Source organism: Agelaius phoeniceus, chromosome 7, assembly GCF_051311805.1.
Source record: "Agelaius phoeniceus isolate bAgePho1 chromosome 7, bAgePho1.hap1, whole genome shotgun sequence".
Taxonomy (NCBI): Eukaryota; Metazoa; Chordata; class Aves; order Passeriformes; family Icteridae; genus Agelaius; species Agelaius phoeniceus.
The window spans coordinates 33,906,377-33,921,222 of NC_135271.1; the positions used below are offsets into that span (position 1 = coordinate 33,906,377).

Sequence of the window (14,846 nt, forward strand, 5' to 3'; positions counted from 1 at the left end):
GTATGTGCAGGTAGATGAAGGTAGATTTTAGGTTTCCATTTTTAAAAATTAATTTTTTTTTTTTTTTAATAAAAAAAAAAAAGGGAGGATGCAGGACAGGGAGAGAATTGCACTCCTGAATTTAAAATCTGTAGTGTTTGTTTTCGGAAGAAAAGAATCACAAAGACTCACAGAATGAGTTGTTGTTATTGTTGTCACTACTTGTCATACTTTGGAAAAAGTAGCTTGTGCACTGCAAGCAGTGAGAAAGAAATACTTTACATAGAAGCTGACTGCAGCTGAAGCTGATGACCAAACTCATTAGCTTAATTAGATTCAAAGTTTCACTTGGTCTTTTCAGACTAAGGCAGTTACTTAGATTTAATTCTCCCATCAAAATCGTAATGCTAAAATGAACTTAAAGATACCTTGGTGAAAATCACATCAAAAGAGGGATAAATATTTAATCAATTATTTCATCATAATTTTATCAGGAAGTGTTTGTTATTTATTTTTTTTTAATTAGACCTCCCTGAATATTTTACTGCTTCTCAGATTTTTAGGGTTTTTTTATTTGAGGCATTTCTGAAATTTGAGCTTAAGGATTAGCAAATGATTCACAATTGCGACTATTAGCAACTGGGGCTTTGCAGTGAACTTCCTAGAGTGAGCGTGGGGAGAAAGGCACAAAGATCACTTCTTTTCAGCTTTTGAGGAGTCCATGTTTGCTGAGGTAAGAGAGCCAGAGGTCTTCTGGTAATTGTTTTCACTGTCAGAAAGGTATTTTCATTTCCATGAGTTTGTTGAGTGACCTTGCTGACGCTCCTTTATTTTATGCTTGCTGAATTTACCTTGCAATAAAGTTTTATTGCCTTCCCACTGCTACTACTTTAGAGACGGTTAGCTAAAACACTTTAATAACCAGCAACAAAAATCCACTCAGTAGCCAGGTTAAGAAGCTGGGGTGGAACAATTTTCAGCAAAGATCAGAATCTCTCTTCCATCTGTTTCTTTCAGAAGAGACCCCTTCAGGAAAGACGTACACTCTACAGAATTACTTGAACAATGACTATAAGTACAAAACACATAATTTGGAGTGGATTTCAGGTAATTCATTCATACATACAACTTGAACGTCAAGAAAATGTGCTACCTTCAGCAATGTACCACTAGCAGTCACCTCATGCTGAGGTGACTACTGTATTCTGAAAAAAAGTCAATTATTTAATTGTGCCATTATAGAACAGCACGTAGCTCAAAGGGTTGATTCCTTGTTTCCCTTAGAAACGTGCTCATGTTTCATGGCAAGTGATATTCTCCTACTGCTAAAAGAGCATACTTACTCCTGTGCTTTAGGGTAGAAGCATGATGCCCTCTGAGGTGTGTCAGCTTCCTGTGCTCTGGGCTGCCAGAGAACAGGGAGATGCAGGCTGCTTTTCCTTCTGAGCATGTCAAGTGCCCCAAGGGAAAGGGATGCTGGGAGGTGGATGCTGTGGGCTCCACGATTACGTTTTGTGAACATTCTTGTGCTATAAGCATCCATTCATTATAGAATTGGGAAACACAGCATTAAGCAGATTTTTGGGATTTATTTCCTGCTTAAAAGCATAAAGGGCAAATAGAAGTAACTGATGAGCATTTTACTTACTTCTTGTTGTCATCTCTCTTGTGCTTTTAGGAAATCAGTATCTTCACAAAACAGATAATGGGGACATCCTGTGTATCAGTGCTGAGAATGGAACATCCACATTAATCCTGGCAAATACAACTTTAGTACGTTGACTTATATGTAATATATGCAGACATTGGGAAAGGTATTGGATTTCATATTTTGTTCTGCATAGTCTTTGGAATCAGTGCTTAATGTGTTTCTTTTGCCCTTCCTTTGTTGACAGGATAAGTACCAGGCAAGCACTGTTATATTGTCTCCTGACCTAAAGTTTGCTCTTCTGCAATACAGCTATACAAAGGTACAAGTGCACTTTACAACTGAGCATGAAACTGGAAAATAAAGGTTTGGGAACAACTGAGAGGCTGAGAGAACGTGAGGGAAATGCAGGAGGATGGATGAATGTAAGGGCACAGTCAAGTTGAGCAGGCAGGAGGAGAACAGACTGGTATTATCTGTGAGCTTGGCAGAAGAGAGCTGACTGCCCGAGGGAAAAAAATCATCTGGATAAAAAGTGGATGTAGAGTTATTGCAAGGAGAACAAGGCTGGATGGTTTATCTGGGAAGACAATCTAGGAGAGTAGATAGGCATGGCCGTCCCAGGAGTTGTGTGGGTAAGGAGAAGTGATGAGTAGATATGCTGGTATACATCTGCTTGTATATGTGTGCTATATATATATATGTGGTTGTTACATTGTGGTGGTAGGAGGTAAGAGTTTAAAGCTGAGGTGAATGAAAATCTGCATGTGCTTCAAAGAAGGCTTGTGCTTGGAGTGGGCTTGTGTGTCCCTGTTGCCTCCTGTCAGCGAGCACATGAAAAGCCTGCAGCAGAATGCCTCATCCTGGCACGGTGCTGAACCGTGCAACAGAGATCAGCCCACATTTATGCCAGGTGGCATGAGAACCTGGCTCTGGGTGCCAATTGAGAAGCCTAATGGTGGTGATCATTTGCTGTGCAGTTTGTGCTCTGAGAAACCGCTGACTTTGTTGTTCTTTCCTTTTTCTAGAGAGGTGCCTGTTCTGTTTGTAAAAAGTTCAGCGCTAACTTGTGCAAATACTTGAGCACTGTGTCACTGAACACTGTCTACATGCCCTGGCCTTGCAGTCCCAGAGTGGTTCTTGAGCAGTGCCAGATGCAGTCTGTGCACTCAGTCATCAATTTTTTTTCAGTTTTAGCTTCCATGCTGGATCCTCCTAAGCCTCCTAGCTTTTGTTTTTCTGAATTGTTCAGAATTATTTCGCTCTTCACTCATCATTAAAGGCCACAAAATGCCTAATATTTTACCAGCCACCCTACATATCTCCTCTACTTGTAATTTATTGCTTTGTAGTATTTACTTGTTGCATTCATAAGAGTTAATTTTGTTTCAATGCTGAAGCAAGATATTTTAACCTTTATATAACAGTGTGATTGAAAGTTCTGTTATTATTAATCTTTATTGCAAAGGAAGAGAGTAACAAAATGAATCATGAGGATGTAGACACTTGTTATGTAATAGCCATCTGGCTGTGTAGTACTAAGTTGTTGGTTTATATCTTCATACAAATATCCAAGAACCCTCTTAGAAGGGAGCATTATTGCAATATGTCAGTGCTGTGGGCTGAATCAAACCTCTCCAGCCCCACGTAGTGAACATGTTTAAATGTGTGTGCATTATCATCATCATCCTTCTCTCTGTTAAGTGCCCACAGAGCGATACAGATTTCAAGAGGCAGATTACTCAAAGAAGGGTTTTATTTCTGTGACAGTATGAATGGGAATAGGTCACCCTGGTAGTGGAGGAAATGCTGCAGACATACTGCTGGGACTTGTGAGAGCTATTATAAAATAAGATGCCAAGTTAAATAATACAACATGAAAAATGAGACAGGAAACAGGAAATGAGCCAGTAAAGCACAAGGAGGAGGGTTAACTGCACACTGATGATAGTCTGCCATGTAGCTACAAGGGTTTCTGAAAATCTGCAGCATCTATGGCATCTGTAGCTCTGTCATTAGTCAGTCAATGGCCTCAGTCAGTGTATTTAAGTGATGACCCCAGAAGAGTGGAAATTCTTTAGTCTTTCCTTAAACCTGGTAGGGATCTGTTACCCTTGTATGTTCATTGTGTTCTCTCTAATCTTAATAAAAATAATATTAAATATCTTAATAAAAATCACAAGGAGAGCTTTAGGGGTAATTCAGGCTGCAAGAGATGTGAAACCTGGTGAAATTTATTTTCTTTAATATTAAAATAATTCTTTTGCAGTTGTGGAGGCATTCCTTTACAGCTTCATATCACATCTATAATTTCAGTAGCAGGTCAGTAATTTTTGCACATAAAATGTTGTTTTAACATTCATTTTGCACTAAAATGTAATTTCACTGATTTCTCCTGGCTGCATTTTGTTTTTGTTTTTCCAGTTCTATCTTAGATGATGGACTACTACCTAATGATACGCAGTATATATCCTGGTCACCTGTTGGTCATAAGCTGGTTAGTAAAGAAAAATAAAACTTTATATAGAGTCATTTTCCTACACATGACATGGAACCTCATGTTGTCTGTACCCTTGAAGTTTTGGTACTTTCCTACTGCTAGGTAAAGTAGCTGAACTTTAGTCTCAAAATTGACTACTGTAGCTGGAAAGACTCCAAAGTTCCTCTGTGTGTTTTCTTTTGTTCTTTAATGAAAATGCATTCCTGAAAGTAACTAGTAGCCCCAGCAGTCATGAAATGCACAAATGCACAGGAACTTTGTGTTTTTACAGTTGCAGACAGTAGCTCATCCTTTTCAAAGACAGCAGCATTACAACTGTCTATTTAATCATCACTCTGTGATTTTTATCTTCTAATTACACAAAAATTGATGAAGTTTTACTTGATGGATGCATGTAATGGGATTAGAGGATTAAAATCTGTCTTGTACTCTTTCCCACTGTTGTTTTCTTTCTCCTCTCCTCTTCAGTCCATGTCAATGGTGCCAACCACCACATTTGCAAGGCTTGTGCCTTCCTTGTGTTGTGTGTTAGACTGCCACAGGGCAATGTGGTGTTCATTTATTCTTATTGCTTAGTGAATTTGTATGTCAATTATAAAGACCAGCAACAGAAGCAAAGGAAGATGAAAAGAGTTTCTGCATCTCGGAGCAAAGTTCTGGAATGAAACTGTGTTGTTCAGTTATTGGAGATGAGAACCAGGGGTGATCAGAGAGGCAGGCAGGTGCCAAACACTAGAGTTCTGAGTGCTGCTGAAGAAATGTACCAGCTTTGCAGAGCTATTGGCAGCACTGAGACCACAGTGAATGTTAAGCCCCGATAGTTTTCTTTGAAATAAAATTTAGTGGAAAACTTCTGATGAAGGAAAATGAGTTTGTATTTTGGAGAAAATGAGTTGCAAGATTTTCAAAACTCAATATAGAGTAGTCATATCACTTTTCATATTTGATTTGGTGTTTTGCATCTTGGCCTGAAGTTATACTGCTCACCCTGATTTGTGTTAGTAATTCCAAGTTTGTTAAGTATCAAGGCTGTTTGGTGAAATGCAGCTTTTAAAGATGTTTTTTGTCATCTGTTGTAAATCTTCTGCCCAGTAGATGAAATAAAGAAGGAAGTAAGATTTACTGTAATAGTAATTGTTATCACAATGATGTTTTGCAGGCATATGTTTGGAATAATAATGTTTATGTAAAAGCTTCACCAACAGCAGAAGCTGTGCAAATCACTAAAAATGGAGAAGAAAATAAAATTTTCAATGGAATACCAGACTGGGTTTATGAAGGTAACTACATCAATCAAGTTTTACTTTCCATTATTATGTAAAAACTTTGGTTTATTGTAATTGTTATCTCATTCCTTACCACTGAAAAATTCAAATTAATCAAACCCTGTATTTTAAAAGAAACATGCATCCTTATCTGGGATTAATACCTGACTAGTGTGATCTAAGAATATATATGAGTTTGCCTAGTTAGCATTGTGTCACTGGAAATTTTATTGTGAATTAGCTTCACATGATAGATTATAAACATTGATCTAATGTCTCATTTCAGAACCCCAACAAACAGTCTGCATTTTAGTATCTGAACTTCAATTTTAAAAAATCCTATTAAAAACTAATGAGAACAGCACCTAGGATTGAAGAGCCGACTTATCAATTATAAATTAAATACATTTGCATCTCTTTCAGAGGAAATGTTTGGCACCCATTCTGCTCTGTGGTGGTCTCCAAATGGCAATTTTTTGGCATATGCATCCTTTAATGATACAGAAGTCCCTGTTATAGAGTATTCCTTTTATTCTGAAGACACCTTGCAGTATCCAAAGACCATTAAAATCCCATATCCCAAGGTCTGTGTTATTTATTAAACATGTTTGTTCTGCAGTTTCATTAAGAGAGTAGTCTCATTTAATCAGTTTCTGCTAATGAAAATATTGTCTGTCTCTCCTCAACAGCTTGCTGTGATTACTCTTTCTGAAGTCAACAGCATCTGGCAATGTTAAAGTATTTTATTATCTCCAGGGGAAAGAAAAAAGAGGGAGGAATAAAAAGTATGATTTAAGGTTTTGTTGTTTCACTATAAAATTTAGAGGTAGTGAGTAGATGTTGTGATAAAAAAATCTCTCAGGGGGCTAAGCTGGTACAAGGCATCAGGCAAGTACATTAGCTTAGTGTTGTGCATGGTATTGATAATGGAATCTTCTTCAGCTAATGTAGCATTTTCAGTTTCCTGTATTGAGAGGAAGAGGAGGAATCTGCTAAAGGAGTTCCTTTGCCCACACCTTAAGCTCTTCCAGTTTTAGCTGTGAGAGTGAAAGCTTTAGTGCAAGGAGCTCCTTGCCCCTCCTCTCCACATGACTTTATGCCCACTGCTCATGGCGCAGTTGACACTGGGCTGAATGGGATGAGAGTCAGAGTGCAGAGTGCTCCTTCATGTGCTCCATGTGGGGAGGATTTCGTATTTAATACAGGATTTACCTTTTATTTGATGTTATACAGGATTTTGATTTATCTAAGCAATGCACTTAAGACATAAAGCAAGTACAAATTACACTTCGAGTACAACAATTGCACTACCCTGCTGAGTGTCAATACAAGCATGTTCTCATAGCTGGCCTCCATAATACACTCACCATCACACTGCTGGGCATCTCCATTGCTGGGAAGGAATAGATGGGTTGAAATCATCTCAAGTCCATCATTTTAGCTCTTTCTGTTCACCCCTGGTATTTTATACTCTGTGTTGCTTAAGGCATCGGCATGCCCTGCCTGCCTCAATCCATGATGATCTGGCCATCCCAGGAAGTTATTCTCAGTCTTGATTAACGGGGTAGGACAGATGATACAGCCAGTTATTGCTTATCTGGTACAGCTGTCTGCTGGAGAAATTGCAGTCTTTATGCCAAGCTCAGCTTTCTCAGCAGCAGCCATGGTCGCTCCCTACCCTTCCCAAAGGTCCTGGAGCACGTGGCCTGTGCCCTTGGAGCCTCCCCCAGAAGGGTCACTGACAGCTGCAGTCCTGAGCACGGCCCCTGAGAAGAGACAAAGGTGTAGAATGAATTGCCAATCTAAATTACACATTTTATTACAAACCCCTTTTGTTTGGAATATTGCTGACTTCTGGAGGTGGATCAAGTTTAGCTACCTAGCTGTCACCACGAGGGCTTGGCTGGGTAACCACAAGAGAAGCAGCCCTTGCTGACAGAGCTCTTTTGCTGTCAGCAGCATTACACCAGAGATAGTGCAGTGCATGCTGCAGTCACAGATTTGGTTGTGGTACAGGCAGCTGTGACATGATTAGTTCATGTAAGGTGCTGCTTCCCTGTGTGTTAGCAATGGATTTGATTCTCTCTAGGTGTGGTATGTCAGATGAGATCTGGTCAAATACAGCAAGCCCCGTGATTGTTTCTAAATGTAGTAGTCTTTCTTATCTCGAAACTCATAACTAACACTTCTGTGTAAAAAATACAAAGGATAATTTATGTACCAGTCATAAAACTGCATTTAGGAACTTGTCTTCTCACATGTTTGCAGTTGGTTGGTTTTCCCTTTCTGTCTGTAGTGACTTATTCATCTATAATTTCAAACGCTTCACAAAGAATATTTCTCTTCAAAAATACAATGAAAATTTTTATTTTTAGGCAGGAGCTACAAATCCAACTGTACAGTTCTTTATTGTGGATACCACATTACTTCCAGCTTTCAAGACTGTTGAAATTTTTCCACCTGCAGAAATAGAATCAAGGTGAGAAATTTAGGTTAAATATTTGATATTTGATTGTTTCTTTTGATGGGAGAGGAGGAGCTTTTATATGTGGCCTCCCTGTATTCAGTGTATATGGAAGTTTTTCCATTTAATGTGGCTCTGGTAGCAACAAGATTTACCAGAGAAAATCTGCACAGAGATTATCCTCCTAGTGATTATATATAGATGGCATATTCCATGTATGTTATATTCAGAATGTGACAAGTTCTTGGCTCATCACATTCAGTGGAGTCTAACTATGGTGAAGTCATTTCACAGTACAACTTTAATATGAGCAAGTTTTCGTATAATCAAATTATAATATATGTATTTCTATTCACTGGAGAAAAAAAAAAACCCAACAAAACAAAACCTTAATGGTAAGTGAAGATTTGATTTCATTGGAAGCAGATTCCTTGCTAAGGCAAGGTATCATGGTTGTCTTCAGATTTTAATGTCTTCAGATTTATACTTAAAATGTTTGTTTTCTTTGGGAAGATGGTGAAAATCAGCACCTCTCAGAGTAAATGGAAAATTGTATTCCTCAAAATGCCACTGGAAATGCACAACATGATATAAATGTATTTTGTAAAGAGCAGCTACATCAATTTAAAGTGCATGCTCACAATTTGCTATCCCAAATCTTGGGGTTTGTTTTTTTTTCTTTTTAACAGTATTGTGGAAATGTTTTAGAGGTTTGCACTTACAAACATTATGGGTATGAAAGCACAGGTTTTACTGATAAACCAGAAAAAAAACCAAAGGTCTGTTAGCTTATGCATAAAACCAGCATTTTATACGTGGGGGCCTATAACTGGAAGATCAGTACTCTTCTGTTTCAACCTCACCACAGTGTTACATCCATGTGTTAACAGAGATGCAAGTTCTTATGAATATGTTGTTCTTTATCCTTCCCTTACAGTCACACTGCCAGAGCTGCATGTTAGATAGCTGTCGTGCCTTGTTTTCCTCTAGAATTCCAGTGCCTCAGAATTAAAAGCCCTTTACATTTTGCTCAGTACTGATTAAGATCTTTGCTGTCTTAGAGGGTTTCTTTAATTTTTGTTAATACCTTATGGAAGTTGATGGGAGGAGAATAACCATCAGCTACCTTCCAGCCTCGCACCCGTCTGGCTAACAGAGGTGTGAGTTACATGGAGTCCATCCATTTTAAAATTGGTTTGCCACTCTGTTAGTCAGGATTAATACAAATATAAATTTTGAATGATGAGTTCAAGGATCAAAATTCACTCCTCCTCCCAGTGGCTGATCCAAATAATGGTCAAGTCTCACCATATGTGTCCTGCAAAAGTTGAGGTGGCCAGAACAAGTCTTGGGGAACTTTGCAAGAGCAAAGTACACAGGTAGGAAAAGGTGAGCAATTTGCAGTGTTGCTGTTGGGTGGAGTTTTTTCTGGAAGCACAAAATATTGAATATTTACGTTGTATTTATATGTTCACCACTGTATGACAGGAAAGGTTAGTTTTTGTGATGGAAAATTCTATTTTCACTTCCACAGAGCTAAATTTTGAGCAAAACTGGGTTTCAGTTGGTGGGATACCTCACTCCACCTGCCTGGCTGGGGATGTTGAAGGGCAGTGCCTCAGCAAATGGTTGCCTGCTACAGCACTATCCAGAGCTTGGATGAGCACCAATTTTACCCCTACATATGAAGGGGGCACAGCTCATTTATTTTGCAGAGCAAGAGTTTTATTTGTCAAGAAAAAATGCCAGAATCTGGAATGGCAGTGCTTTGCCATGTGATGGTACTTAACCTGACACTCTGCTTGAATGACCAGCATGAAATCCATCCAGCATTTAAACACTGGTTTTGGCACCATGGATACAGGGGGTTCCTGTTGGCCAGCAGGAGGATGAAGGGAATGGATCCTTCTTGTCTGAAATTATCGACCCTAGAATAAGCTGACTTCTAAGCAGAGTAGTTGCAGAGTATCCCTTTTCAACAACAAATGAGGAAGGGCAGTGCAAAACTACTGTACTTTATACTTGAGTTAATTGCAGCTTAGTTAACCTTTTGTGTGTTGAGTACTGAAGGTGCATTCCCACTCTCACAGGGGAGAGATGGTTTTTGTAATAGCTCGATAAATGATACTTGTTTTGTTTGTTTTCCTTGTAATGTTCATCTTGTCTGATTAATGATTTATAGTCACCAGAATTGTTAACGACTCTCACTTTGAAGGGGTGATAAGTGTGGGACTAATTCCCCTTATATAAAACAAGGGAAACCACTATTATAGGTACAGGAAGAATGATGGTTTTTTGGTTTTTTTTTTCACCAACAAGCTCCTGCAGACTCAATGGCAGTAGCGATTAAATGACCTGCTGACATCCCAGTCAAATATAAATGCAGAAATAGACCTTTTACAAACATGAATTTGAAACTATAATGTAGAAATAAATCTGAAGGTTTTTGATACCCAGCTGACATATTTTTAATCCATGCACACTAATTGTAGTGTTTCCTTCCCCAAACTGCAGTGATCAGAAAGATACTCTTATCACAAGACTTCCCACACATTTTTGTTAACTAACTTTGGGGGAAAAGGGAACATGAACTTGGAACTAAGTCAAATGTGCAAATTACGGTTAAAAATGTATACTTGCCTTGGAGGGGAAGTTTGTTTTATTTTAGTTCATAAGGCTTCAAGGAGATAGGAAAGATCTAAAATAAGAAAAGACAGTACATCTAACAGATCGTTATGGTAAACAAAGCCACTAAATTTTATGTGGTGCATTTTTAAAATTAATATACAGGAATATTCATGAAAATGGGGGTTTTTTTCTGATACTTCATCCTTCATGTCAGCTGGGTGGTATTCTGAAGATGAAAGTAAAATATTCAGATAGTCATATCTGGTTTTGGTATGATCTCTCCCTCCACTGTAACTAAATAAATGACTACTAAATTGAACAAAAGTATCTATCATTCAGAAAATAATTACAAGCAACCAACTTCAGGCAGCTAAGGATAAAATTGCTTAATCTAAGGCATATACAGCTTAATATTCAGAAGAATTTCCTCTAGATGCACACAGTACAAGATTTATGAACAGCCTGGAGTAGCTATTATTTTATGCATTAGAGAATATCTGTTAAAATTTAATTGCAGTCTTTCTGGAAGTGGATTTGTATGAGCCATCTAATTCTTTATTGTATCTCTGAAAATAACCAAGGCATCTACTAGCAGCAAAAACAGTTGAAAAAATGGCTCAATTACATTTGCATCATTGTTTATTGTTGAAGAGTAGATTGAAATGAAAATAGCCAGATGAGTCTCATTCAGTGAATTGCTGAATGCAATTGTATGGTATGCTATTATAGAGAGGATTTTAAATATCTTATGTTGTTGCTGTTTTCAGTGATCATTATTTGAGTGTTGTAACATGGGTGACAGATGAAAGGATTTGTCTGCAGTGGCTCAGAAGAATTCAAAATTTTTCAGTCCTCACAGTCTGTGACTTTGAAAATGCTACTTGGTCATGTCCAAAGGTAAGAGAAATTAGGTGGGAGAGTTGCAATGGTAGATGAAACTAGAAAGGAGTAGAATATATCTCTATGTTTATCTTTGTAGAAATAAAGCCTGATGTAAAATAAACATAATTGTTGTGGGATTGTTTGTTTTTCTTGTTCTTAGGAAAAACAATTTACTGAAGAAAGTGCAACTGGCTGGATTGGCAGAGTGAGTATTCAATTTCTAAAACTGCTACATGCTAAATAATTCTGATAATTATGAAAATTTCATATGAGCCTGTTGCATTTTGCAGTGCCTCCTGTGTGTAGGTCCAATCCTCTCGCTTGCTGTGTTTTACATGTACAGGAAAAAATTATCTCAAACGTCGCCCCATACCTGGGGTTAAGCTTAATTTTTTTGTGGGTGGTGGGTTCTGAGCTCCCAGGCTGGGCTGACAGGGCAGTGTAGCTGGAGTTCTAATCATGCCCTCTGTGACCTGTGCATCTTGTTGACAGGACAAGAGGTTCTGGCTTTAAATTGAAAGAGTAGGCTCAGATTAGGTGTTAGAAAGAAATTCTTCACTGGGAGGGTGGTGAGGCACTGGAACAGGTTGTCCAGAGAAGCGTGGATACCCCATCTCTGGGAGTGTTTTAGACCAAGTTGGATGGGGTTTTGAGCACCCTGGTCTAGTGGAAGGTGTCCCTTCCCATGGCAGGAGGGTTGGAACAACATGAACTTCAAGGTCCCTTCCAACCCACACCATTCTATGATTTTTTGTTCAGCTTACCAAAAGCAGAGCGCCCTTTCCAGACTCCTTTCTGCTTCTGACCTGCTTCTTTGGTAGCAGTAGGTAGGGGGAAAATGCAGGAGCCCAGATTCAGAATTCCCTTTGTTCTGGGGAGTTGCCAGCTATTCTGGTTTACCTGCTTTCTAGTCTTCCTACTACCTCCAGAAAGATCTAGGGAATAAAATGTATTTAGAAGTGTATTCTGTAACCTTTGAATTGTATTGGAATAAAGGCATTAAGGACAAAGGTAATTCTTAGTCAATCAGGTTGCAACAAACCATTCCAGGATTTAATTGGGGCTACTCATTTATTTATTTTTCCCCTGCATAAAATATCCTCTGAAGAGAAGTGGGGACAAGATGAATGTAACTGGCCAGATTAAAATTTTCATGCACTTCTGCCAAACCAGCCGCTACTGTCTGGATGATGCTTTCCAAGCTGCCTCTCAGTCCTTTTGTACATGGTGGGGAGTAGGCACCTAATGAACCACACAGAAGATCTGGGGGAAGTGAAGCAGAGATGCAAAAGTTCAGATTTGGAGGGAGAAATGAGTTTCAGAGTTTTTGATGAGAACACAGAGTACACTTTCCACTCCCGCATTTTCCACACACTGATTATGCTTTAGTCACTAATTCACTTTTGAAGTCAAAAATGAAAGTTTAAAGAAATGCAAAGAGGGAGGCAACAGCAGGGATGAAATCATCCGCAGTATGAAGATGAGAGATCAACCCACCTGCTGTCAAATTTGATATGGAAAGGAAGGCCTTAACGCTGACACATTTTGCTTCTCTGCAGCAAAGGCTTCACAATTAGACAATGTGATGATCAAGCTGCAGACTTTGTAAACAGTTGTGCAAAATGAGAGGGCAAAATGCAAGTCTGTGCCACTAAACTAGGTTGTTGGTTTTTTGTTTCTTTTAAAGAGACAACCCACTTCTTAGGAGCTGTTGGAAGAAATGATAATCTCACTGTACAATTCTTGGATTTGAGAAAGAAATAGAGAGTAGGGAGGACTGAAGAGGGGATAGGATAGGTATATTTATTCCTTTTTTATTTTTTTCACCTTCTTAGGGATGATAAAATGATATTCGACTGATAAGGAATATCTTTATACATTTGCAAGATTATATATATATGTGCACATACTCGTGTAGAAAAATTTAAGTAAATTATCTGTGTGTGTAGAATACAGACATATAGTCCTCTCTTTGTAATAATATTTTTATGGGTTTTGGTGGGGAAAGCTTTTTAGGTTTTTTGTTGGTGGTTTTGGTTTGGGTTTTTTTTGGGTTTTTGGTATTTTGTTTTTTTTTTTTTTTTTAATAGACATGAAATTATGTTTAAACGAAGAATGCTCAGAAAAGCCTGCATTGCTGTATAAGGCTTCCAGGTCATCAGCTGTTAGAGCTTGCCAGTTGAGTTAAAGGAAAGTCACACTTTGAAAAATAAGGGAAGAGCTAGCAAAATATTTGCCAGATTAATTTTTGCAAAAATATTGCTTGGGAACAAGGAGAGGTTATTTGGAGCACACAGTTAGAAAGACTTAATTTCTGTCATTGCTTTCGGAATGACCAGGGGCAAATCACTTCAGCTTTGTTTCACCATTTCAGGATGGGTGTAACATCTCCGAGGCAGTTACATTGTGTCAGTTGCCTAATTAGCATTTAGATCCTTTGGGCATTTGTCACAGAAATAAGTTTTATTTCATTCAGCTCAATTTCATTCCTCTCCTTTTTTCTACCATATGTAGCACATTCAAATGGCAATCAATAGAAGAAATGGATTCATTTCTGTCACTCTCAATTGATAAATGGATCATTACTTCATGAAAATATTATTCCAGTTTGAATTCTCTGTCATTCTGTAATCACCTACTTGCTAGCAAAATTTCCTCTTGGAAAGCAGCTTGTGTTTTTTTGAATAGAGCAGGACATTTTTCACTGTTAAGCTAAAAAAAAAAAAATTGAGTTCAAAGAATTTGTTCACAAGTATGTGTTTTAAAATGGGAAATTCAAGAAAAACATGAATTTGCAAAATTTGCATTTTTATAGGTTACAGCTGCATTGGATTAAATAAAAGAGTGCTTTTGAAAGTAGATGCACATATTTTTCCTAAAATTGTAGAAAACTAAGACCACCCAAAGTACTTCAAATTCTGGGTTGGGGGGGAGGGAGTTGGGGGGCTGTGGATCACTGCCAGGACTAATACTTAGGAAATTCTGCTGCTTAAGGAGCAGGAAAATATTTCAAGTGTGTTTATTTTAAGAGTGATGGCTATGGGTTCTACCTACTAAGTCAGAAGGCAAAAATGTTTGCAGTACATTCATTGATGCCTTGTTGTAAGCATTGAGAGTCCTGGTTAGAGATATTAAAACCTAAATTTATCGCCTAGGATCTGGAGTTTTGTTTTTTGCTTTAATAGACATCTCTCTTATGTTCAAGTTTCAGCCATCTGTCCCTCACTTTGCACCCGACAAGGCTTCCTACTACAAAGTCTTCAGCGACACAGCAGGTTACAAGCACATCCATTACATAAATGGCTCACAGGTGAGGAATTTTGTCTAGGACAGTCACTGCTGGCTTGTGCTTCTCCTGGTGATCCAGGAGTCTCATGTTCTACTTCTTGACTTGCCTTTTCCCCTGCTTCAGGTTCCAGTAGCTATTACTTCAGGAAATTGGGAAGTAATCAGCATAGAAGCTGTAACTGATCAATTTTT

General features: G+C 38.3%; 1 protein-coding gene across 2 annotated transcripts in view; it reads left to right on the top strand.

The window, feature by feature from the left end:
• The window catches only part of DPP4 (dipeptidyl peptidase 4), a 75,262-nt gene that overhangs the window by 7,308 nt on the left and 53,108 nt on the right, over positions 1-14,846 (top strand). For both annotated transcript variants that reach the window (XM_077181509.1, XM_054636627.2), the window contains exons 3-14: positions 997-1,086; positions 1,658-1,752; positions 1,875-1,949; positions 3,897-3,949; positions 4,052-4,124; positions 5,287-5,407; positions 5,816-5,976; positions 7,768-7,871; positions 11,252-11,381; positions 11,527-11,571; positions 14,572-14,676; positions 14,779-14,846. In XM_077181509.1, coding sequence (XP_077037624.1) covers positions 997-1,086; positions 1,658-1,752; positions 1,875-1,949; positions 3,897-3,949; positions 4,052-4,124; positions 5,287-5,407; positions 5,816-5,976; positions 7,768-7,871; positions 11,252-11,381; positions 11,527-11,571; positions 14,572-14,676; positions 14,779-14,846 — 1,120 coding nt within the window. The remainder of the gene's footprint in view (positions 1-996; positions 1,087-1,657; positions 1,753-1,874; positions 1,950-3,896; positions 3,950-4,051; positions 4,125-5,286; positions 5,408-5,815; positions 5,977-7,767; positions 7,872-11,251; positions 11,382-11,526; positions 11,572-14,571; positions 14,677-14,778) is intronic.